The sequence below is a fragment of the Colletotrichum destructivum genome, chromosome 4 (genome assembly GCF_034447905.1).
Source record: "Colletotrichum destructivum chromosome 4, complete sequence".
In the NCBI taxonomy this organism is placed as follows: domain Eukaryota; kingdom Fungi; phylum Ascomycota; class Sordariomycetes; order Glomerellales; family Glomerellaceae; genus Colletotrichum; species Colletotrichum destructivum.
In genome coordinates, this window is record NC_085899.1 from 344,290 (window position 1) to 364,254 (window position 19,965).

At 57.0% G+C, this 19,965-nt stretch overlaps 10 protein-coding genes across 10 annotated transcripts; 4 read left to right on the plus strand and 6 right to left on the minus strand.

Annotated features, from left to right (window-relative positions):
• Positions 1–2: 2 nt before the first annotated feature.
• On the minus strand, positions 3–1,467 carry CDEST_06009 (uncharacterized protein; the record flags this gene model as incomplete). The annotated part of the gene is made up of 7 exons (XM_062922168.1): positions 3–246; positions 323–418; positions 491–864; positions 945–1,018; positions 1,075–1,108; positions 1,169–1,188; positions 1,263–1,467. 7 exons carry the CDS (start codon positions 1,465–1,467, stop codon positions 3–5), a joined length of 1,047 nt encoding a protein of 348 aa, XP_062778219.1.
• An 822-nt stretch (positions 1,468–2,289) lies between these two features.
• On the minus strand, positions 2,290–6,888 carry CDEST_06010 (Putative carboxylesterase, type B, alpha/Beta hydrolase). The gene is made up of 4 exons (XM_062922169.1): positions 5,177–6,888; positions 4,224–5,088; positions 4,003–4,067; positions 2,290–3,942 (listed from the first exon to the last, which is right to left on the minus strand). The coding sequence occupies exons 1-2, from the start codon at positions 6,758–6,760 to the stop codon at positions 5,029–5,031; spliced, it is 1,644 nt and encodes a 547-aa protein (XP_062778220.1). The 5' UTR covers positions 6,761–6,888; the 3' UTR covers positions 2,290–3,942; positions 4,003–4,067; positions 4,224–5,028.
• On the plus strand, positions 2,486–3,090 carry CDEST_06011 (Putative EthD domain-containing protein; the record flags this gene model as incomplete). The annotated part of the gene is made up of 2 exons (XM_062922170.1): positions 2,486–2,698; positions 2,770–3,090. 2 exons carry the CDS (start codon positions 2,486–2,488, stop codon positions 3,088–3,090), a joined length of 534 nt encoding a protein of 177 aa, XP_062778221.1.
• An 881-nt stretch (positions 6,889–7,769) lies between the features above and the next one.
• On the minus strand, positions 7,770–8,204 carry CDEST_06012 (Putative metallo-dependent phosphatase; the record flags this gene model as incomplete). Its single annotated transcript, XM_062922171.1, has 1 exon — positions 7,770–8,204. One exon carries the CDS (start codon positions 8,202–8,204, stop codon positions 7,770–7,772), a length of 435 nt encoding a protein of 144 aa, XP_062778222.1.
• Positions 8,205–8,562: 358 nt separating this feature from the next.
• On the minus strand, positions 8,563–9,327 carry CDEST_06013 (uncharacterized protein; the record flags this gene model as incomplete). Its single annotated transcript, XM_062922172.1, has 2 exons — positions 8,563–8,833; positions 8,906–9,327. The coding sequence occupies 2 exons, from the start codon at positions 9,325–9,327 to the stop codon at positions 8,563–8,565; spliced, it is 693 nt and encodes a 230-aa protein (XP_062778223.1).
• Positions 9,328–10,513: 1,186 nt separating this feature from the next.
• On the plus strand, positions 10,514–11,290 carry CDEST_06014 (Putative beta-lactamase/transpeptidase). The gene is made up of 2 exons (XM_062922173.1): positions 10,514–10,881; positions 10,949–11,290. The coding sequence occupies exons 1-2, from the start codon at positions 10,776–10,778 to the stop codon at positions 11,230–11,232; spliced, it is 390 nt and encodes a 129-aa protein (XP_062778224.1). The 5' UTR covers positions 10,514–10,775; the 3' UTR covers positions 11,233–11,290.
• Position 11,291: 1 nt separating this feature from the next.
• Positions 11,292–12,118, plus strand: CDEST_06015 (Putative beta-lactamase/transpeptidase). Its single transcript, XM_062922174.1, has one exon. The coding sequence runs from the start codon at positions 11,293–11,295 to the stop codon at positions 12,109–12,111; it is 819 nt and encodes a 272-aa protein (XP_062778225.1). The 5' UTR covers position 11,292; the 3' UTR covers positions 12,112–12,118.
• A 1-nt stretch (position 12,119) lies between these two features.
• CDEST_06016 (Putative SET domain-containing protein) lies at positions 12,120–13,867 on the minus strand. Its single transcript, XM_062922175.1, has one exon. The coding sequence runs from the start codon at positions 13,622–13,624 to the stop codon at positions 12,209–12,211; it is 1,416 nt and encodes a 471-aa protein (XP_062778226.1). The 5' UTR covers positions 13,625–13,867; the 3' UTR covers positions 12,120–12,208.
• Positions 13,868–15,010: 1,143 nt separating this feature from the next.
• CDEST_06017 (Putative S-adenosyl-L-methionine-dependent methyltransferase superfamily) lies at positions 15,011–16,323 on the plus strand (the record flags this gene model as incomplete). The annotated part of the gene is made up of 3 exons (XM_062922176.1): positions 15,011–15,461; positions 15,575–15,779; positions 15,873–16,323. 3 exons carry the CDS (start codon positions 15,011–15,013, stop codon positions 16,321–16,323), a joined length of 1,107 nt encoding a protein of 368 aa, XP_062778227.1.
• A 2-nt stretch (positions 16,324–16,325) lies between these two features.
• On the minus strand, positions 16,326–18,788 carry CDEST_06018 (uncharacterized protein). The gene is made up of 2 exons (XM_062922177.1): positions 17,273–18,788; positions 16,326–17,212 (listed from the first exon to the last, which is right to left on the minus strand). Exon 1 carries the CDS (start codon positions 18,134–18,136, stop codon positions 17,624–17,626), a length of 513 nt encoding a protein of 170 aa, XP_062778228.1. The 5' UTR covers positions 18,137–18,788; the 3' UTR covers positions 16,326–17,212; positions 17,273–17,623.
• Between the last annotated feature and the right edge of the window lie 1,177 nt (positions 18,789–19,965).

Below are 19,965 nucleotides of genomic sequence, written 5' to 3' on the forward strand. Positions count from 1 at the left end.
TACTACGTATTCTCCTTCAACCCGCTCGTCTTGTCCTCCTCGAGAACCGCCGTCTCGCTCGAAAGGCTCTCCATCTCGACGTCGAACTGGGAGTAGTGACTCCGCTGAGCCCGAGACGCGCTCGCGTGGGCGCTCTGCTTCGCCCTCGAGCCCTCGGAGCCCATCAGCTTGGGCGCCATAGCCCGGAAGAACCTCCGCAAGGTCGGCATCGAGCCGCAGATGATGAACAAATTCACCTCGACGAAGCTGTCAGGGCACGTTGATAGTGTAAGTAAGGGGTTTCCATCATGGTGTTCTCCAGTTGACAGTCCATTGCACTTACGACCAGACGTTCGCCGGCGCTGCGACCCACGGGATATCATTTGTCGAAAGCAGCGACTGCATATACACCAAGCGAACAACAGAAGTCGTGACGGTTCTGACCGAGGGGGGTTTTTCAGTGTCGTTCCGTCTAGTCTTTTCAAAAAGAAAAAAGGGGGGAAACAAATACATGGACGCGATGCCAAACATCAGCACAGCCCCAACCTTGACCGCCGGCCGCATCTGCAGACGCAGGACCATGGGTATGGGTATCACGAAGAGGACGACGTCGGACACGATATTGGAGACGGCGATGGCCATGTACAGGACCGCCGAGTTAAGGCACTGCCCCGGGCTGTAGGGGTCCCAGTTGGTGCGGATCGGCTGGCAGTGGAAGAGGAGCAGTGAGGCGATGACGACGGTGTAGGCGGCCACCATGACGATGGCGAGCAGTATCGCCCGTCGGTACCACCTCTGGGGAGAGATGTTGAGGTATGCCGTCAGCAGCGACGTCTTTGTGAAACCATTGCAGGCGATGAAGACGGGCGCCACGATGTAGGAGCTCTGGGGTTGAGGAGAAGTGTGAGCATGTGTGAGTGAGCGAGGTCTGAGAGTGTAAGTTGAGCAGAAGGCGGAACACGAACCAGCATGTGCTTCTCGTATATCTGTATCGACATCTCGAACGCGTGGTGACCGAGCCCGCCGATCGATACGGACCCTTACGATAGTCAGCGTCTGCGCCTGGAATACCATTGGGGGAGGTGGGATCCTTACATGTTTGCACCGATTGCATGACGATGGATGCAATCTGGAAAGGGGTCAGTAAGTAGTCGAAGACGGCGGGCTGTCAGAGATTCATTCTACTCACCCAAGCAAAGAGTATCAAAACTCCAGGTCGCCAACGTCAGCCTCGATCTAAGCACGAAAGGGGGGACTTCAGGGGGAGGGAAGGGGGATCTCACAATCGTCGATCTTGGGACCGTCAGAGAGGAAGAACTTTGTGTAGAACCGCTGGACCAAGGTCAGGAGGGCCAAAGGACCCAGGACCCCGAACACGAGATAGTGTTCGAGCACATTTTGCTGCTGCGGGTGCTCAAAGTCGACCCGGTAGCCTGCCGGCGCCGCGATGAAGGTCGTCACGCCGTTCGTCACCGGGAACTCGGCCATCGGGACGCGGCCAGACTGCGGGCGGGACAGATCCTTCAAGAGGAAAGGGGATGAAAAAGAAAAAGACTCGAGAGAGCCGAAAGGGGAGAGCGAGAGAAATTGGAAGTGAGCTAACGCATATAACGCGAAGAAAAGCCGTTGTGGCTCCTGTTGCATTTATCCATAACCACCAGGTTTGTCTCTTTGTCGACATCTCGCGAGCGGAATGTCCCGGTCAGTTGGATGAAGTGAAATCACGTCTCCCATGATTTCTCGACAAGGGGGCCGAGAGCCAAGAAACCGAGCTATCACATCGCCACTCTTCCGGTTTCCAGTTCCAACAACCAACCGTCAACGCGAAGCATGATGCATCCACAGAAGACCCTCACACTCCCGGTCGACAAACTCCTATACCCTGGTGCCTATGCCTGTGCCTGTGCTTGTGCTTGGCTTCCAAAGGACCGCAGGACCAGGAAATCTACATCCCCTACCGTTGTATATACTCTCAAATGAAGACTCATGTAGTGCCTTTCCGCGGCTTGTATCCATGCATCGCTTGGAGTGGATTCAATGACAAAGGTTCCAGGGCCCCCTCCATCTACCTGTAAGGCGCCAACGGATTGATGAATCACAATCCAAGGGGCATGCAGAGAACTCCACCGCCGTCTCGACTCTCGCGTGTTCCTGTATTGTCCATATTTCACGCATCAAGCCGACAGAGTTAACAACAAGACCCCCGGAGAGAGGCCAAATCGACATGGCACGGAGATCGAGACCAAAAGAAGAAAAAGCGGTCTTCCATCTCCTGGGAACGGGAGAGTTGACAAGCAAACGTTGCCCTAACGTAACGAAAGGGATAAAAGTCTTGACCTACACATACCTCCCCTCCTCCCTCTCCCACTCCTCTCTGTCTGAAACTTACAGAAATTCCAGTTTCCCGGATTCCTTGCCAACCCACTCACTGTCCACTGCGTTCCCGAGTCAGACCACTTCAGCCCAAGTTCTCGACATCTCTCCCGCCCGGGATTCCAAGTAGAACATGGTCCGCCTCGCCGTCCCCTTCGCCATCGCGGCCACGCTCCTCGCCGGCGGCATGGCCTCCTGTACCAACACCGGCCAGACCCAGATGGTCACCTACGTCAAGCGGGCCGCCAACGTCACCCGGGACCAGTTCTGGGACTACTGGCAGACCGAGCACGCGCCCAAGGTCGCGCCCTTGGCCGTCCACTTCAACATCACGCGCTACCAGCAGGTACGTCAGACGAACCCCCACGATCAGAATGCCGTCGTCTTCTTGGGAGTGGGCTGACTTTCTCGCCTCAGATTCAAGTCGGAGGCCAGATCCTCCCTACGGCAGCGGGTTCGACCGAGCCCGCCGCCACCGAGCCGGTGGAGTTTGACGGCATCGCCATGTTCCTCTACAAGTCGGACGAGGTGCTCGCGGCCATGCTCGCCCACCCGTACTACCTCGAGGTGGTCGAGCCCGACGAGCACGTCTTCATCGACAAGGCCGCCTTCGGCGCCGGCATGGTTGCCACCTTCGTCGGCACCGACATCGAGATCGTGGACGGGAAGAAGGACGTCTGGGTCGGCAACCGGGCGACGAGGGAGAAGTACGACAAGGTCTTTCAGTCTTACCTGTAGAGTGTAGAGGGACGCAGTGCTGCTCCGACGAAGGAAAAAGAAAAAAATGGGGGAAGAGGAGCGTCTGGCTCGGATCGACCTGGTAGCTTTGACAAGACCATCTGGAACCACTGGCTGAAATTACCAAGTCCGTTGACCGCCGTATGCTGTGGGAATCTGTAAGAGCATACAGATCTACTCCATCTTTCCGCCCTCAAAGCCAAGAATGTCTCTAAGATCTCCGTGATTTGTGCACGAATCTTGGTAAAATGTATTTTGCCGCCTTGGCAACCCTCCGTCGCAACCGGCTCCCAACCCACACAACAGTGTTACGCCTCCCGGAATCAAGAACGTGGACGGCAGGAAGAAAGGACAAGAGAGAAAAGTATCAATCGGTCGTTGGAAGTTTGGGAGACTACCAAGAAGGTGACTGGTCGTATGCGGTTGGATGAACCCCCGCAAACACCGTACCAGGGCCCCGGGGGGGAAGTGGGTTCCCGGGAGCGGAGGCGGCATCCCTGCTCCGCGGAAGGTTACATTATCCCACCAGGCCTCTTGTGTGCTTGTGCGATGGGCAGATGATTCCTAGGTATGACACCTTCAAGTCCATAACAAGGGCTTCTGGCTCTGAGTGAAACTGCCATTGCGCCTCTGGACTCCTTCTCCCAGTCAGGTTGCTTGATTCAAGTTGCCCTCCGGAAGCTGGAACTGATGGCAAAGTACCAAGAAGGCCGGATCTCGGATACATCCGTCGGATTGATGCAACTACCAATACTTGTTTCAGGCACTAACCGAGATAATTTGCTAGTCGAGGGGTGGCGGAGTACTTCACAACTCTCGTTGGCTCTGAGGAATATGGTCTGCGTGAACTCCCTATCGACGGCGTATTGTTGGAACAAGGGGCAGGTTGAGTGTAGAAGTACGGGGTCTTACCAGACTATGGAATACGACCACTCCCTGAATGGCTTCTACTGAATAACAAACAGTCCTAGGATCGGCTGTTCGATGGGGATTTGGAAATTGAAGCCGTCAGCTTGGTCTGCACAACCAGTTGCTGTTGGAAAACTGGCGACGACAAAAACGAGTGCTTCGATAAACCAACTATGCTGCGAACACATACAGTTCGTTGAGATGAACAATGAAAAATAGCTCACTTTTGACATGTTGGGCGCAAAAAAGGCATAAGACTCCTTCCAGTCCAAGGATGATGTCCAACAATTGCATGATATGACAGTTTGCGTGCTCGTTATTGGTCCGGTAATGAGACCGGGTCAGGACCCTTGCTCCAGTTCCCTGTCCTGACGGAATGGCTGTTGGTTCTATGTTGCGAAAAGAAAATACTGGATACATATGCAGGGTGAGAGGAGAAGACGCGTACTTGTAGTCCGAAGAGAGATTGGGGGACCGGTTGGCCGGAATATTATATCACACATCACACCACTTTTCTCTAGCCGTGGCAAGGTTACCATGCCTAGATCCACCTCCGCTCGTATAGCACCGGCAAATCAAAGACGCTGCCAGTGAGCGATGCTGAGATCAGAGAGGGTAAAGATGCGGCTGTTGCCGTCCGCTGCCGGTGCTTGCATCGACTCTGCAGACACCCTGTCCTGACTCCTGGGCACGCAGTCAGTCGTCTCCAACGAGGTGGATGTTTCGCTATTTGCGTACTACGTTCTGGAAAGAGAGAATTGCCGAGTCATGTTCCCGGCAAAACCACTCCATCTTAGTAAGGATCGAACGATTAGGGAAATCTTAGAGAAGTTGAAAGGGTCATAAGGGAACTAGGCGACCCAACGCAAAGAAACTTGTATTCTATTACAACTTCGTTCTTGACAACTGTATCAAGACTTGATAGCGATCTTATTTTGCTCTTTGGGTCGTAGTTCTACAACTTTTACGCATCGTTCGACTTCCGAGGGCCAACCCAGCAAGCTGCCAGATGCTCGTCACAAAAGCCCCTTACAGGATGCCCGCCACGGACTGGACGACCGGGTACTTGGGAAAAGCAGGTCCATAAACCTAATGCGTTGGTACGAACACTGGTTAGCAAAGAGGATCAAAAGCGGCCAGGGGGCGGGAATATCCAGTGCCAGAGTCAAATACGTACCGACTGACAGCGAGAGTTGTACTCCCCCCTCGATCCCGGAATGGCAGACAGCTCGTCGCCAGGGACGCCGAGTTTGACCAAAGCGCCGGACTCAGGCGAGGCCTTGGCCCATCCTGCAGGCCCGGCGGCCGGGTCCTTGATCCAGCCGACGAACCAGTCATGGATGGAATCGGCCAGGGCCTGCTGCGCTTCGGTGACGTCGGCGAGGGAAGCGAAGCACTCGTTGCCGCCGTGGAAGAAGGGCACCTCGGTCCCGTGCGTGGGCGCCGTGCCGGGGACTCCGACGACGTTGTCGTACGCCCCGAAAAAGCGGTACACCCAGGTGTCTTGCACGGCGCTGCGCAGGTCCAGAAGGTAGTCGACGGCGCAGTTGAACCGGGCGTCGCCGTACTGGGCGCCGCTCCGGAGGGGCTCGGACCCGAAGTCGGAGGCGTTGTACGCCTCCAGCAGGACGTCGTCCTCGATGTGCGCGCTGTCGGCGTTGAAGGTGTTGATCCACGAGCCGAAGTCGCCGTTCTCGGCGCCGTACACGAGGCTGAAGATGGTGCCCTCGCCGTCCGAGGTGCCGGTCAGCAGCGGCACGTGGGAGGCGTACTGCCCGGCCGCGAGACGCGCGGCGTAGTCGGCGTGCCGCGTGATGTTGTCGATGACGGGCGTGAACCAGGTGTTGGAGGTGGAGTTGAAGTTGGCCGTCTGGAACGCGTACACGTCCACCTCGCGGAGACAGTCCAGCTGGCCGCCCTCGCCGGCCTGGGGGCATCCGACTTCGGCGGCGACGGCGTCGAGGGCCTCGTTGACGGGCGCGAAGGCCGGGCCGGACATGGCGTTGGCGCTCATCTGCGCCGCGCCCTTGAGCCACGAGTCCGGGTGGTTCCAGAGGTAGTGGTCCACGTGCACGCCGCCGGACGAGTGGCCGCCGAACACGACGTGCTCCGGGTCGCCCCCGAACGCGTGGATGTTCTCGCGGACCCAGTCGAGGGCCTTTTCGACGTCCAGGATGCCGAAGTTCTGCGACCCTCCCGCGCCGCCGTCCGCCTCCTTGGCCAGCTCCGCTGAGTGAGGAGACGCGAAGACGCTTTCGCGAGTGTTGAAGTTGACGTAGACGACCCCCTTGCGGGCGAAGTTGGAGCCCTGGATCTGCGGGTTGCTGTTGGACCCCGTGACCATTGCGCCGCCGTACATGTAGACGAAGACGGGCAGGTTCTCCCCGGCCGAGGGCGCCCAGATGTTGAGGTTCAGGCAGTCCTCGCCCTGCTGGCTGAAGAGGTCGCCCGAGATGGCCTGGGGGCACGTCGGGCCGTAGGACGTCGCGGCGAACGTCCGGTTCGACCTGGGGAGGTCCTGCGGCGCCCGCCACCGGTTCCCGCCGCCCGTTGTGCCGGCAAAGGGCACGCCCAGGAAGACGGAGTTGCAGCTGGCATCACGGAACCCTCTGATGGTCCCTTGGGGGAGGACGGCGCTCGGAACTGCTGCCCGCGTCGAGTTGCTGCTGCTGCTGCATGTACTTGCGGCCGCCACAGGGGACAAGCAGGCCGCGGCCAGGGCGATGCCTGCTGCAGTCGGAAACATGTTGACGATGCCCATGATGTACCCCGTCGAGAATCTTTGATGAGATGCAGAAAAAAATGAAGACTCGGCTGGGATGGAAATCCCCCCCAAGGTTAACGGAGAGAGGATACCCCCTTTCTTCAAAGTGGAGTGTCTTTGCAAAATACGACCTCAAGCCCCCGTCCGCCCCATATCGCTCCCCGCTGAAGACCGCGTTCTTCTTATCGCACAGGGCAACTGATCATCACGAATGCGACGTGACGGTAGATCGTTCCCCCGCAATAGAGTTATGCTTATTTGAAAGTTGCGACCGACACAGCAACTTGCTTGTAAGAGCTGCCTTATCCCAGATACTCGATGCCTGTGGCGAGGATCGCAGGAGGGAAGAAGATGTTGCCGTCACATTGTGTTGTTTATGATGGATGAGAAACCCTAGATCCACCTGGCAGCCCTGTCTACCCAAGCGAGATTGTCTTGACTTGACCGTATTAAGGTAGTTTTGACAACCACCACCCCTGAATAACGCTGTCAGCGTATGGTGTTGAAAGACGCTCTCGAAAAGTATTGGGAAAGCCTGGTTTCGGGTTCCATTAAAGCAAACACCCTCGCTCTGCACCCATTATGTTAGGCGTTGGGGGCGCAAAGGGGCAAACTTTGAAAAGTCTGTGGAAAAGGGAACAAACCACGCGAGATCGCAGATGTGTAGCGCACATAAGTTCTGTTTGCAGTTTGAGGATGGTCGAGCCTCTCCTTCATGCTCTCAAGCAGTAGCAACCCATAGCCTGACTCCCCCACCCCGCCCCTCGTATCATGTCCACTTTTCCAAGAGCCTCTCGCTAAGTTATGTCCAATGCAACGAGGTTTTTTTGATTAAACCCCTAGCTTATGTACGCCTAGCAGCGGGGAATGTTGTTGGCAAGAGCGAGCAACAGGACCAACACCGGGCCGGACCCCGTGTCCCCACCTGATCCGACGCCAAGAACGGCCGGACGGAGGAGCCGGCCCGGCCTTTGCCGGTTCGGTGCCATTGGGGAATCGGGTTCTGCTACATCTTGATTGTGAATGAATCATCAAATTCATTAGTCGCCGTCTTGGCCGAGCTGCCCCGGTTCCCCTGGACCACCATGCTGCTTGGTAGCACGTAACCCCGCTGATTGGCGACAAGCCTGATGTCGTTCTTTACGAAATCCACCGAACAATGCGTGTGGCCCAACACCCACGTCTTAACACCTGTCCAATCTCCGTGATCCAACACGTCAGTCACAAACGCAGACGTCCAGGGATTTCTGGAGTGCTCTGGCCGAGACGTGCCCTCGGTGCAGGGCGCATGGTGTGTCGCAACAAGGAGTCGTCTCGCATGATTGCCGCCTTGCCGTTCCATCTGCTCGACTTGCTGGCGGAGCCATGCAGCTTCCTGGGCGTGGAGTTGGTTGTGTCTCTGCACGCTCCAGGAGCATGAAGCAGTGTTCCTAGTGCCCATCGAGTTCAATACACAGCAGCTCTTCGACGAAGAGGAGACCTCTTCGATCGCTGCGACAAGCTACTACTAAAGCGAGCTGTTCAAGCTACACCTTGGATCCCGCGCGTGGGCACTGCAAGAGAGGCTTGCGTTGCGCGTCGTGGCATTTGGCGTCAGGGGGTTTCGCAGAGCACGAGAGCTGTCCCAATTTTTGATACTCTATTCCTGCTCTGACATAGTGGCCATTCGCTGATGTCCCCGATGGAACGTGTTGAGGCGCCCTCTTGACACCGTTATTTATGAAGGACTGAGTGTTTTGGTCCTCATGCACTTGTTCGAGGTCAAGGCAATGGCTGACCATAACCTCATATGGTTATCCTCAGCAACTTGAACGCTGCGCATCCCTTTCCAAAACAGACTTATTTACTCTTTGGCGATCTTGTGTGCCCTTTCGTTTCTGGCAGCATCTGGTAACGGCCAGTACCCTCTTTCCAGTATATTCCGACGCATCGACTGAGAATGGCAAGTATGTATTCGCATACTCGGCATCATCATTGTCCGTCTCAATGATATTGATTTGCAGCACTTCTGGATCGACATCGTCAACGGAGACCAGATGATCGAACGTCACACCATAGTAGTCGATTTCCCTATTTGGAGAGACGAGTCTGTCAGTGTCAACTGATCCAGTCAACTAATCCAGTCAAGAGATGCGGTCTTACTCTAATATATTTTCATCTAGTTTAACCCATCCCATGTACTCGTCTCGCACGACCATATCGCCACGGACATCAGGACGGACGGCTGTCCCAAAAATGTGCCGGAACGTCAGCGCTTCAAGCGCTGCACCGGCTGCCTGGGGAAACGGCCGGGAAACTAGACTAGTTTCCCATACCACGGACGGGAAAAACTTTTGAATCGATTCTAGCGGACCTTCGATCTGGACTCTGAGGGGCGACTCGATTCGCGGCGGATGCAGACGGCTAGCAGGAGTTTTGATGCAGGGTGGGATGTAGAGCTCGAGAGCCATGATAACACGTTTGTATCGGTTGACCGTCTGAAATCTTGGTATACGCGACTTGGGGAAGTGCACAATTGCGAAGGCTAGGAGGATGGTCTTGTATACTCCAAATTTTAGGGGCATATGGCTGATTTAATCCGACCTTCCTCAGTACGGCCCACACACACACACACACACACAAAGATTGTTTGCCTTACCCAATTGGTATTCTTGATTCCCGAGATGCGTAAAAAGCCACTAAATTCTGCATGTACATACATAGTGTTTATGTTGGCCCTCCGCATTGGGACGCCATGGCCGCGGCTCTGCTGGAGAAGCAGCCTTTGATAACGGGCCAAGTACGCCCGCGGGCGAGGCGTTGTTGAGGGCGCGTTTTATGACATTCAACATGCAGACACGTAGCCTGCTTTGGGGGCGTCCACTGGCGCTGCCCAGAGCAAGGCTGCCAATGGGTCATGCGGGACGAGTGCGATGCATATGACCAAAAACCGATGTAACTGTTGGTCGAGACTTGAGGAGGAGTAGTGTTAGGGGAAAAAGAAAAAGAACGCGGGTCCAAAGTGCGCAGTCAGACATCAGTGCATTCATAGACTGATCCGACTCCGGCGCCGGTCTGGTGGATCCGTTATCGGATAGTGGGTCTCGGGACCGGGCCGTCTGACTCGGCGAGACAGGAACCCGCGGCCCGGGCGTGACAAGCCGGAAGCGGAACAGGGAAGATGAGGGGTTCTTTCTTTCTCCACCGAAAGTAGTTGAGGTTGGCGCATTTGTTCTGGAATTCGGGCCAGAAAATTATGACGGCAGCAGCAGCAGCAGCAGAAACGATGATTTCCTGAGCGGACGTGGCGCATGCGTTGCGAGTGTACACATCTCGGTCCCCGTTCCAAGCTCCATCTCTATTGTGTACTGATCGTTGCATGAATTACAATGTGCTGCAAACCAGATATTATCGTCGATAGATTGAGATACGGGGGTGTCAAACATCCCTTCTTTCTACAGAAATCAACAGGTGGCATGAAGCCGATGAAGCGTGGAGTGGGAACCCTCCCAACCCTCTCCCATTCGAGGCTGTTGATGTCGAGTGTTGCCAAAATGCGTGAAACACCACTTAGGACACTTCATCGTGTTCACCTTGGCCGGCGGAGTAAGCCCCCATGCCGATCGCCCGCGGTGACTCAATCGGCCGGTGAGCATTATCTATTATCTGGCCTTCCCCGAAATGATGGGTCGGTCAGCATTGTGCGGGGTGCTGGGGAGTGCAGCCGGATCCATCTCGCATTCCCGGGGATCAAAGGCGCGTCAGACAAAACCTCCCCCGGTCACACCTCGAACCTCGAATCTCGAACTGCAAACTTCATCTCCCTGAACAGACGTGGACTGCCACCGTGTCCTCCAGGCCAGCCAGCCAGTAGAACCTTGCATTTCATACCCTCATAAAGCAAACCACTTGTTCAGCATCCTCTTATATAGCATCGCATACTCTCTCGCCTTGTTCCAGCGATCATTTTTCCTTCAATTCCTACTGCACTATCACACTTCTCCTCTCATCTCTCTTAAAGCAGATATACATCATGGCATCATCCACCCTCGATGCGATCCTCAAGAAGTACACCGCCGCCGGCGACGACACCAAAGACAAGGTCCTCGGCGCCGCCTTCACCGTCGTGAACCAAGAAGGTACGCAGCATCGTCGTCCCAGGCCTATGCCTCCGTTCCGTGCCTAAGTTTTCTGACCCAAAAGCAGGAATCCTGTACAGCGGCTCAGCAGGCCGCATTGACTTCGCCGATGACGCGCGCTCCTGGGATGCCGACACCTTCACCTACGTCGCCTCCCTGACCAAGCTCATCACTTCCACTGCCGTCATGCAGCTTGTCGAACGGGGCCTCGTCGGCCTCGACGACGACATGCGGGCCGTGGTGCCCCAGCTCGCGCGCATGCAGATCCTCCGCGGCTTCGACGGGGACGAGCAGCCGATCCTCGAAGACAACACTACGCCCATCACGCTGAGGTACGTCGAACGAGGATGACGCCCCAACAGCCGTTCGTCCCCACATCTACACATCTCTACTGACACCTCCCTGTGAAGGATGTTACTCACGCACACGGTCGGTCTGGGCTACGACGTCGCCGATCCGGACCTCATGAAGTGGCACAAGGCCGTCGGCCGTACCGTGACGAACCTCGACGCCACCCTCGACGGTTTCACCACGCCCCTCAAGTTCACCCCCGGCGAGGGATGGTACTATGGTACCGCCGTCGATTGGGCGGGCCAGGCACTCGAGCGCATCACCGGCAAGAGGCTCGGCGCTTACCTCTCGGAGAACATCTTCGCGCCCTGCGGCATGCGAGATACAGGGTTCTGGCCCAAGAAGCTGCCCCACGTCGCCGAGCGGACGGCGGCGTGGCAGCACCGCGGCGGTGACGGATCGTCCCTGGCCCCCGGCCCGGGTACGCGCAACGTCGCCGAGGACGCCATCGATAGCGGCGGCGCGGGGCTGTGGACCACCGCCCAGGACTACGGCGCGTTCCTGCAGGCGCTGCTGAGCGGCGCCCTCGTCAGCAAGGAGACGTTGGGGGAGATGGCGATGCCCCAGCTGGACGAGAAGCAGGCCAAAATGCTGAAGGAGATCGCGGACCTCTGGGGTTCTCTCGCGGTGGAGTTCTCGTCGGACATGGAGCTCAATCACAGCCTGGCTGGGTGCGTCAACATGAGCGACGCGCCGGGGAAGCGAAAGAAGGGGAGCCTGCAGTGGAGCGGCATGTGCAACAGCCACTGGTGGATGGACCACGAGACGGGCGTCGCGGGCGCGTTGATCGTACAGTCTGTTCCGCATGGCGACCCGGTTGTAAGCAGGTTGTATGATGAGCTGGAAAAGGCAGTGTACAGGGAGCTCCTCGGTCAATAGAGGAGTAAGCATGTGTAGAGCAGAAAATTGCATAGAACGGGCATGCATGGAGTGGTCATGCACTACGGGGAAAATCCGTGGCGCAGAAAAAAAGCTCTCATGCAGACTCGTCAGGCATCTCCATGGACTCGAGCACATTCATCAGAACCTTGCGGCACTGTCTCCGGTAGTGATACGCCATGAGCTGGTTCCGCGTCGCCGCGGCCTCGTCCATTTCGAACTCGGACTGGTCCAGCCGCTCGAGTTCCTGAAGGACCTTGTTCTGGATGACGGCGACGGTCTGGAACAGAACCGGTTGGAACGCCGCTGTGACATCACCCGTTAACACCCTTCGCAGCCGCTCCAGGTCTGTATCAAGACCGGCGCCCTCGGGGACAGGTAGCAATTCCTCGCGCTGTTCGGGCGTCGTCTGCGCCAGGACTAGCTCCCAGACCATGGTGTCCTGAACATGGCGAAAGGGGGGCAAGACCTTGTTCCCGTCGACATCGGCGAGCAGACGCACAGATCTTGCCGCCACAGAGCTCGGGTCGGCGACAGGCCGGAGGGAGATGAGGTAGTCTCTGGGCTTGGTGGCGGCGGCGGGGCCAGCGCTCTCTTCGGCGGCGGGCTTCACGCCCCCCCGCCTCTGGACGTGGACGTAGTCGTTGTGCAGGTGGGCCGACTCGGGGATGCAGAAGCCGTAGGCGAGCATCAGCTCGGCGTTGGTCTTGTTGGTGCCATAATTGTTGAAGACCTGTGCGCCAGGCACGTAGGGATGCAGTGTGCGCAAGGCGCACTTGTTCGTATCAGCGTCGGCGTCCCAGGCAATAGCGGCCGTGGGCGCGTGGTTGCCAACGTCGAATAGGGGCAGTAGCAGGGAGAAGTCGTCGATGGCGCACCCCTCAGGCAACGAGAGGGTCAGCTGGCGGGCGGTGGGGATGACGAGGGATGGGCGGAAGCTGCGGCTGGTGAAGATGCAGTAGGCCCAGTTGTAGAGGAGGCGTGTGTAGTCGTGGCGGGCGGGGTCGTCGGTGAAGGAGGCGATAGCGTGTTTGAACTCGGCCTTCAGACGGGACTTGATCTCGGCGACGGCGACGTGGACGTTGGTGTCCTCGAGCAGCTCGAGATCGTCGGCGGGCCAGAGCGGCGGCAAGATCCAGGACTGAAGGTGGTGCGGCTGTGGCAGGGTCTTGATGTAGGGGTACCAGAAGGATTCCTTGCCGAGCAGGTACTGGTGGATAAGGAAGAAGCGGCCGATGACGTGAGGCGGGACGGAGGCAAGGAACGAGGTGGGGAAGGGGCTGGACGAAGGAGCGGCGCCTTCGTGGTGGAAGCCTGGGCTGGGCGTAGAGGCGGCGTTGAGGTAAGACAGCGTCAGGTCCAAGGGACAGGTGACAATGGTCTCGCCCGGGTCGACGCCGGCGCCTTCGGGGGAGACACGGAACGAGTTGCCGGTGTTGGGGTCGTTGTAGACCTCGACCGACGGGTGGAGGGCGGCTCCGTGGCTTTTGGCCCAGCCGACTAGGTCTTCCATGGTTTGTGATGGAATGCCGGCGCCTGAACGAGGAGTGAAACAGTTGGATGCGTCGGGAATGCGAGCGAAGGTGAGCCTAGATGCGCCTAAATGTCCGTCTTGTCTACGCCGAGGAATGTTGAAGTTGCGGTTGGAGGGATGGATGGATAAACGGATGGTAGGACGGATGGTTGGTTGGTTGGTTGGTTGGTTGGTTGGATAGCTATTTCTTCAATGCCGAACCCTCCATGATGTTAGCTCGTGCTTCCTTCAACGGGGGGTGTGGGAGGGCCTTGGCTTACGATAGGTCGTCGTCTTGCTGGTGGACGTTTAGATGTTTCTCCCTCGATTTCCAGCCACCAAGTCGAGGGAGAGGGGTGCGGGGTAGAAAAAGTTCAAGGTGAAGAAAACCAAGGTGAGGAATGGTGAAGGTGGGGTACTTCACCGAAGCTAAATGTTCCTCTGGGTGCCTACTTAGGTACCTAAGGTAGGTAGGTAGGTGCACAGGGGTAGAGTACCTGCATGTTTGGATACTTACGTCAGCAAAGGGAAATACGGCCGAGGACATCCGCACTTGGGGAAAACTAGCACATCCATCTAGATGCCATTTGAGGCTGGTTTACTCAGCTAGCCGGTGCAAGCGATCATTCGAGTTCATTGTGCTGCTAGCCAAAGCTGCGCACACACAAGCTACCTACATACACTACCATCGGACCAGATTGATCCCCTGCAGGTTCCCCACGACGGCGCGACGCAGGTCCATCCTTGTTAGCAGTTCGTCTAATCCGCGCCGGCCAAACCTTCGTCGACGACATTTGCTTATGACATCCCGCCGTCACTCTGTCATGATGATATACGTGCTTCCAGTCCGACATGGAGCCTCAGCTAGACAAGCGGCACGGGCTTTGTGAATAGACCACGGCACCTTGCTGGGAAGTATCACTATCAGAGCAAAGCATGTTTGGGTCCCGGAACCTCTTGGTAGCAACTTGCGCCTTAGGAAAACCCTCAACTACGGTATCCGGGATTTGTTCTCATCGTTATGCGGCCTCAACTTATCCCAAAGCAAGCCCAATACAACAAAACGTTATTCCGCTTTAGGACGTGTACTATCCCGCCTGTCCAACCAACGCCAACAGAAGCTCTTGGCTCCCCCCCCGCAACGATGCCGGGGGCCCATGTTCCAACGGGCGCAATCACACACACAACCAACATCCAGCTAACACCTTCTCGGTTCACGCGTGCATCCAAAGTAATAGTCTTGGATCTCCACCGCTCTTTTCCATCCGCTTCCATTCTTCAAACTGTGGCCTGTTTGCGCGAGGCATCAAAGGCCGTACATACACGCCCGTCTCCGGCCTTTCATCCCCCACCCTTCCGAGTCCCGTTGTCGCTCGGACCAGACCAATGACTTCCCACTTCTTGCCCTTCGGCCCCGGCACCGGCCCCGGGCCCGCCATCGGCTCGGCCCACTCGCCGCAGACTATCCATCTACCTCACGGCGCCATTGCTGCCGCCGCCCCAGACGACGATGAAGAAGCGATGGTCCCTGACGACGACGACAGCCTCTACGCGCACTCGGACGACGGCTACGCTTCCGCGTCCGACATCGCAGACGACGGCACCTACTCCCTGACGCCCAGCGTCACCAACTTCGTCCACCAAGACGGCCGCACCTTCCACCGCTTCCGCGAGGGCCGCTACCACTTCCCCAACGACGCCCCCGAGCAGCGCCGCGAGCTCATGAAGCACGACGCCATGATGCTCCTGCGTGACGTCCGCCTGCACTACGCCCCGCTGCTGAACCCCCAGAGAATCCTCGACGTCGGCACCGGCGTCGGCGCGTGGGCCGAGGAGAGTGAGTGAACCACCCCCGTTCGTTTTCAACTTCCTCCTCCATACCCCGGCTGTGTGTTCATTTTGAAAGGTCAATATCCATCGCGAACGGCCTAATTGCTGACACACGCGCAGTGGGCGACAAGTACCCGGGTGCCGCTGTCGTCGGCCTCGACCTGAGTCCCATCCAGTTCCTGATGCAACCCCCAAACGTGACCTTCGTCATAGACGATGCCGAAGACGACTGGTGCGACCCGCCGGATACCCTTGACTTTGTCCGCCTGGGAAACATGGCTCCCTCGATCCGCGACTGGCCGAGGCTGTTCAGGAGCGCCTACAGGTAGGACGTCACCACCACATCGTGACCCCCCTCGTCTCGTTTTTCTCTTCTCTCCCCTTCTCCATGCCTACTTGTCTAACCAGGTTCGCACAGATCCCTCAAGCCAGGCGGCTGGATCGAGCTCCACGAGTTTCGCTGGTTCTATGGCTGCGACGACGGTACCATGCCCGCCGACTTCGCCCCGATCCGCATGGTGGCCTACCTCACCGAGGCCCTGCGACTCGTCAACACGGACATGAACGCCGCCCAGCGGAACCCGGACCGCCTCCGCGACGCCGGCTTCGTCGACATCCGGCACATCGTCAAAAAGGTTCCCGTCGGGCCCTGGCCCAAAGACGACACCAAGAAGTTCATCGGCCTGCTGACGCACGACGTCATCTACGACGGCCTCGAGGCCATCACCCTCCGCCCGTTCATAAACATCCTAAAGTGGTCGCACAGTGACGTCGCGAGCTTCCTCGACGAGGTACGAAAGGACCTCAGGGACCCTTCGGTCCACGCCCATGTATATTTTCACGTGCTTCTCGGTCAGAAGCCGTTGTAGCCGGTATTGTGGTGTTACCATTTCTTGAGTGCGCTGTTCTGGTCGGAAATTCGCTGGATGGGCCGCTGGTTTATGCATTTGTGGAGGAGCTGAGACGAAATAGCTAAAGGAAGTTGTAAAAAAGCAAGAGAATTTACTCTCATCCTATACTCATGTTAGACAATACATGTGTCGAGTTGCACATCGGGATGAGAGTAACGAAACATAGTGGCTTTGGTCGTTTCCACATTCATCTTTTGCTATCCACTCGTGCGTGATCCAACTACGGCGCCTAGGGGCGCACTCGTCGCTCGTTATTCTCGGCCAGCGAGGCTGAATCGCAAGTTGACCATGCCGATGGATTTGATGCCAAAGAAACCTCACCTCATATCCGTATGCATGACACCCCCACGTCTGTCATTTAGTTGCATTGTGAGGGTGTGATGCTCCAGGCCCTCCCCCACGTTTTTGAGTGGCCTTAGCAGGTTCAAGAGCAACCTAGTCCAACTCGTTGTAGCAGAACATGATCTGACAAAAACCGGGGGAATGGTGTCCTGGAGGTGACCAGTGGCTTGGATGCGCAGGTATCGTACGATGTTAGCGACATTGGAAGGTTGCCGAGGCCAGAAGAAGGCCCCTCGCTGCATCACAGGGTTTGGTTTGTTTCGGTGAGGTGCAGATGATCATGACGGTCACCCAGACTCGTTTTAGACGTTTCCCAGGCATGTGCCATGCGGTAGTTCCCTCCCGGTTCGATGGGAGTCTTTTGGACTGGATACTGTCCTATGTCTCCCATTTGGGGCGCTGCCGGCAAAGCGCATTCTCGCCATTTCGTTTTCATTCAGCACCAAACGTGCCGAGTGGGCTGTCAGTCACGCTCGTCGTCCAGGTGTGATAGAACATGTTTGAGCTAGTCAATTCCAAGAATTAGCAAAGCAAATCCGATTCCCAAACAAGAGCAAGGTCTGACCGAAATGTTTGGAGAGAAGCAAAACCAACGAGAGAAAAGGACCGCATGAAAAAGCAACCCGACGGTGCGAAGTTCGGCTCCTGGCCCAGGGGCGGTCCCTGTAGCGCTCCATGGCGGGGATGGCAGCGTAATGAGGGATACCCCTTGCTGTGCTGAAATCATCAGGGCAGCGGGTTAGGTGCTGCTACCGCTTGCTGTGTTCTTTTCTCGGCCAGAAGCTGTTGGCGCCCGGCTGATCAAGAACTCGCAGAAACTCCCCACAATGAACGCGTGCTTATAACGGTGCATTCCAAATAATGGAGAAAATATTCCCGGCACACTCTGCATCTGCGTTACAAGAAGCACCGTTGTTCAGCCCCTCCCCCCTGGAAGCACATTGCACCGACCCAGAAGAAGCCGCTGCGAGGGCGGGGGCGGGGACCCGAGAATACCTAGCGGCAGGGGCCAGTTTAGTGTCACCATCAGCGCGGGTACACCAGCGCTATAAGGCTTGGGTGCCGCTCGGACTTGATGTTCGCTAGCTTCGCCAGCTTCGCCTCCGCTTGATATTTCCTTGTCAGCTCTGGTCGCCGAGCTCTCATCAAAGTCGATGCCAACCGGAGGAGCTAAAATCGTATCCAGGCATCCGCAAAAGCCTGATCTCACCGGACACTGAACCTTTGAGCCGATGCCGGGCTGTGTGAGTGTTGACAAGCGGCGTTCATCAATCTGGTTCTCGTCAATCTCGGAGCGGGAAAAAAAGGGTGTGCTCGAGAAGGAGGGCTGCCGGCAGCCACCAATCGGGGGAGGCAAAAGAAAGATGGGAATTGATGAGATGCGCGTCGACGTGGGAAACATGACATTGCCCGGCCGCTCGGGTGCCATCGTGTGGCCGTTGGCCGAGTGTCATGGTGGGTGGTTGAGGACAGGCAGCCCAGTAGGAATGATTTCCTGAAGTCCCACGGTCCAGGAGTGGTGTCCTCCCCCTCCACGGTCAACAAAGCCGGTGACAATCGTTCGAGGTGGGCAGCCTGCTCACCGACTAATCCGCAGCGTAGGCGAAGGGCAGAGCCGGGACGATGAAGGGCTCGACTCGTGGTACGTGATGTTGACAAGGTTGCATGGGTGGCTGACTTGGTGGTTCGTGTTGGTTGCGCAATGTGCGTCGAAGGCTGCCGTTGGGGACCGAGTCTGACCCCGAGAATCGAACACTGCGAACTAGTGGGCTTTGGCGGGCAACTGGGACTCCAATGCTAGAGTCTAGACCCGACTTGCAAATTTAGACGTCTAGGTTGAAAGGAAAAGAGAGCAGAATGTCATCAGTGCCACTATCAGCGAAGGTCCCTCACATTCACAGTGTAAGTCGTCAACTGTAAGCTGTTAACGGTGCTGTTTCTCAGGGTGGTTAGGTGGTTACACGGTGGCGTTGGTGGTGGCAGCCGAGCTAAGGCGCGTTGACGGGGCCGGTGGCGGGGCCCGTCGCTCGCATGACGGCAGGAGGAAGGCGGCAGCTTACCTAGGAGATAGATGGGTGATGAAATGCGGGATGGGGGAGGTGTTTGTTAATAGCTGGGTTGAAGCGCTACTGTGGGGAAGCAGGTGGCACTTGTCAACTCAATGACAAACGTTTATAGATAGTCGGTCAAGCAGACAATGGTTGCAACGGTTCCAATTGTACCTCATCCGTTCGGGAGAAAAGAAGACCGGATGATGTTGTGTAACGGTGTACAGCTCCTGGTATGGAAGCTCAACGGCATAACCCCAAGGCAAGGCTAGCGGACGGCGGCATCCATTACGCGCAGAGTCGGGGGGGAGGGGGGGAGGGGAGCCAAAGAATGCTCTCGTTCATCGGCTAGCGTAAGGTTGGACTTTGCTCCCTACTCGACCCTGGGCACAGGTGCGTCTGCCCAGTCTTGCGTCACCATTCATGCAGGCCAGCAGCTTCTGGGGGATTGAGGAAGGCGAGGTGAGTGAGGGGCGACACGACGCCGTGAAGGCACCCAGGTATCTGTACACGATGGTGCATTCAATTGAGGCAGGTGCTTCGAACATGTATGTACCCCCTTCTCGGAGCAAAAACAGATGGCGAGATGGCTTACCCAGGGACCTAGGTAAGGTAGGAATGGGGAGATGATAAGACAAAAGTGCCTTCCCTGCTCGGGCTGTGGTTGGAGTGACCTGACCTAACATTGCCCGACCGTTCACGGCCGGCCCCACTTGGCCGTCATCCGTCCGAAAGACAGGTAGGCACGTAGTCAGGTACCGGTTGGGGGGGATGCGTCCTTCCTCAGCCTCCATCAGTGTTTGATTGTTTCTACCTAGGCCACTGTTCCCTTTCCACACATTGCCATGTTGTTGCTGTCTGTCGTCTTGTATCTTAAGAAACTGCCCTGCTCCCCCCCCCCCATACTGCTTAAGCTTCGATAGAGTAGATGTACTCACAAGGCACGGTAGAAATGTTGCACCAGGCAAGGTACCTACGGTTATACATGCCATGACCATAGCTCTAACCGAGCTGTAGGCTCCTGATCTTGCTCTTGCTCCTGCTGCTGCTGTCCCATCAACGTCGCCCGTCTCCTGCCTCCTGCCTCCTGCCTCCTGCCTCCTGCTCGTCGACGCACGCACATACGGCAAGATCACCCCATGGTGGCTTCCCTTTCCCAACCACAGACGACCACCCTTTCCGGCACTCCTCCTACCTTAGTAAGGTACCT

Excerpts from the sequence above, each read along its gene's own strand:
- CDEST_06010 (XM_062922169.1), bottom strand. The coding sequence starts at position 6,760 with ATGGGCATCGTCAACATGTTTCCGACTGCAGCAGGCATCGCCCTGGCC. Across the intron at positions 5,089-5,176 it reads ACAACTCTCGCTGTCAGTCG|GTTTATGGACCTGCTTTTCC; the intron begins GTACGTATTTGA and ends CCAACGCATTAG.
- CDEST_06014 (XM_062922173.1), top strand. The coding sequence starts at position 10,776 with ATGGCATCATCCACCCTCGATGCGATCCTCAAGAAGTACACCGCCGCC. Across the intron at positions 10,882-10,948 it reads CACCGTCGTGAACCAAGAAG|GAATCCTGTACAGCGGCTCA; the intron begins GTACGCAGCATC and ends ACCCAAAAGCAG.
- CDEST_06015 (XM_062922174.1), top strand. The coding sequence starts at position 11,293 with ATGTTACTCACGCACACGGTCGGTCTGGGCTACGACGTCGCCGATCCG.
- CDEST_06016 (XM_062922175.1), bottom strand. The coding sequence starts at position 13,624 with ATGGAAGACCTAGTCGGCTGGGCCAAAAGCCACGGAGCCGCCCTCCAC.
- CDEST_06018 (XM_062922177.1), bottom strand. The coding sequence starts at position 18,136 with ATGGCACCCGAGCGGCCGGGCAATGTCATGTTTCCCACGTCGACGCGC.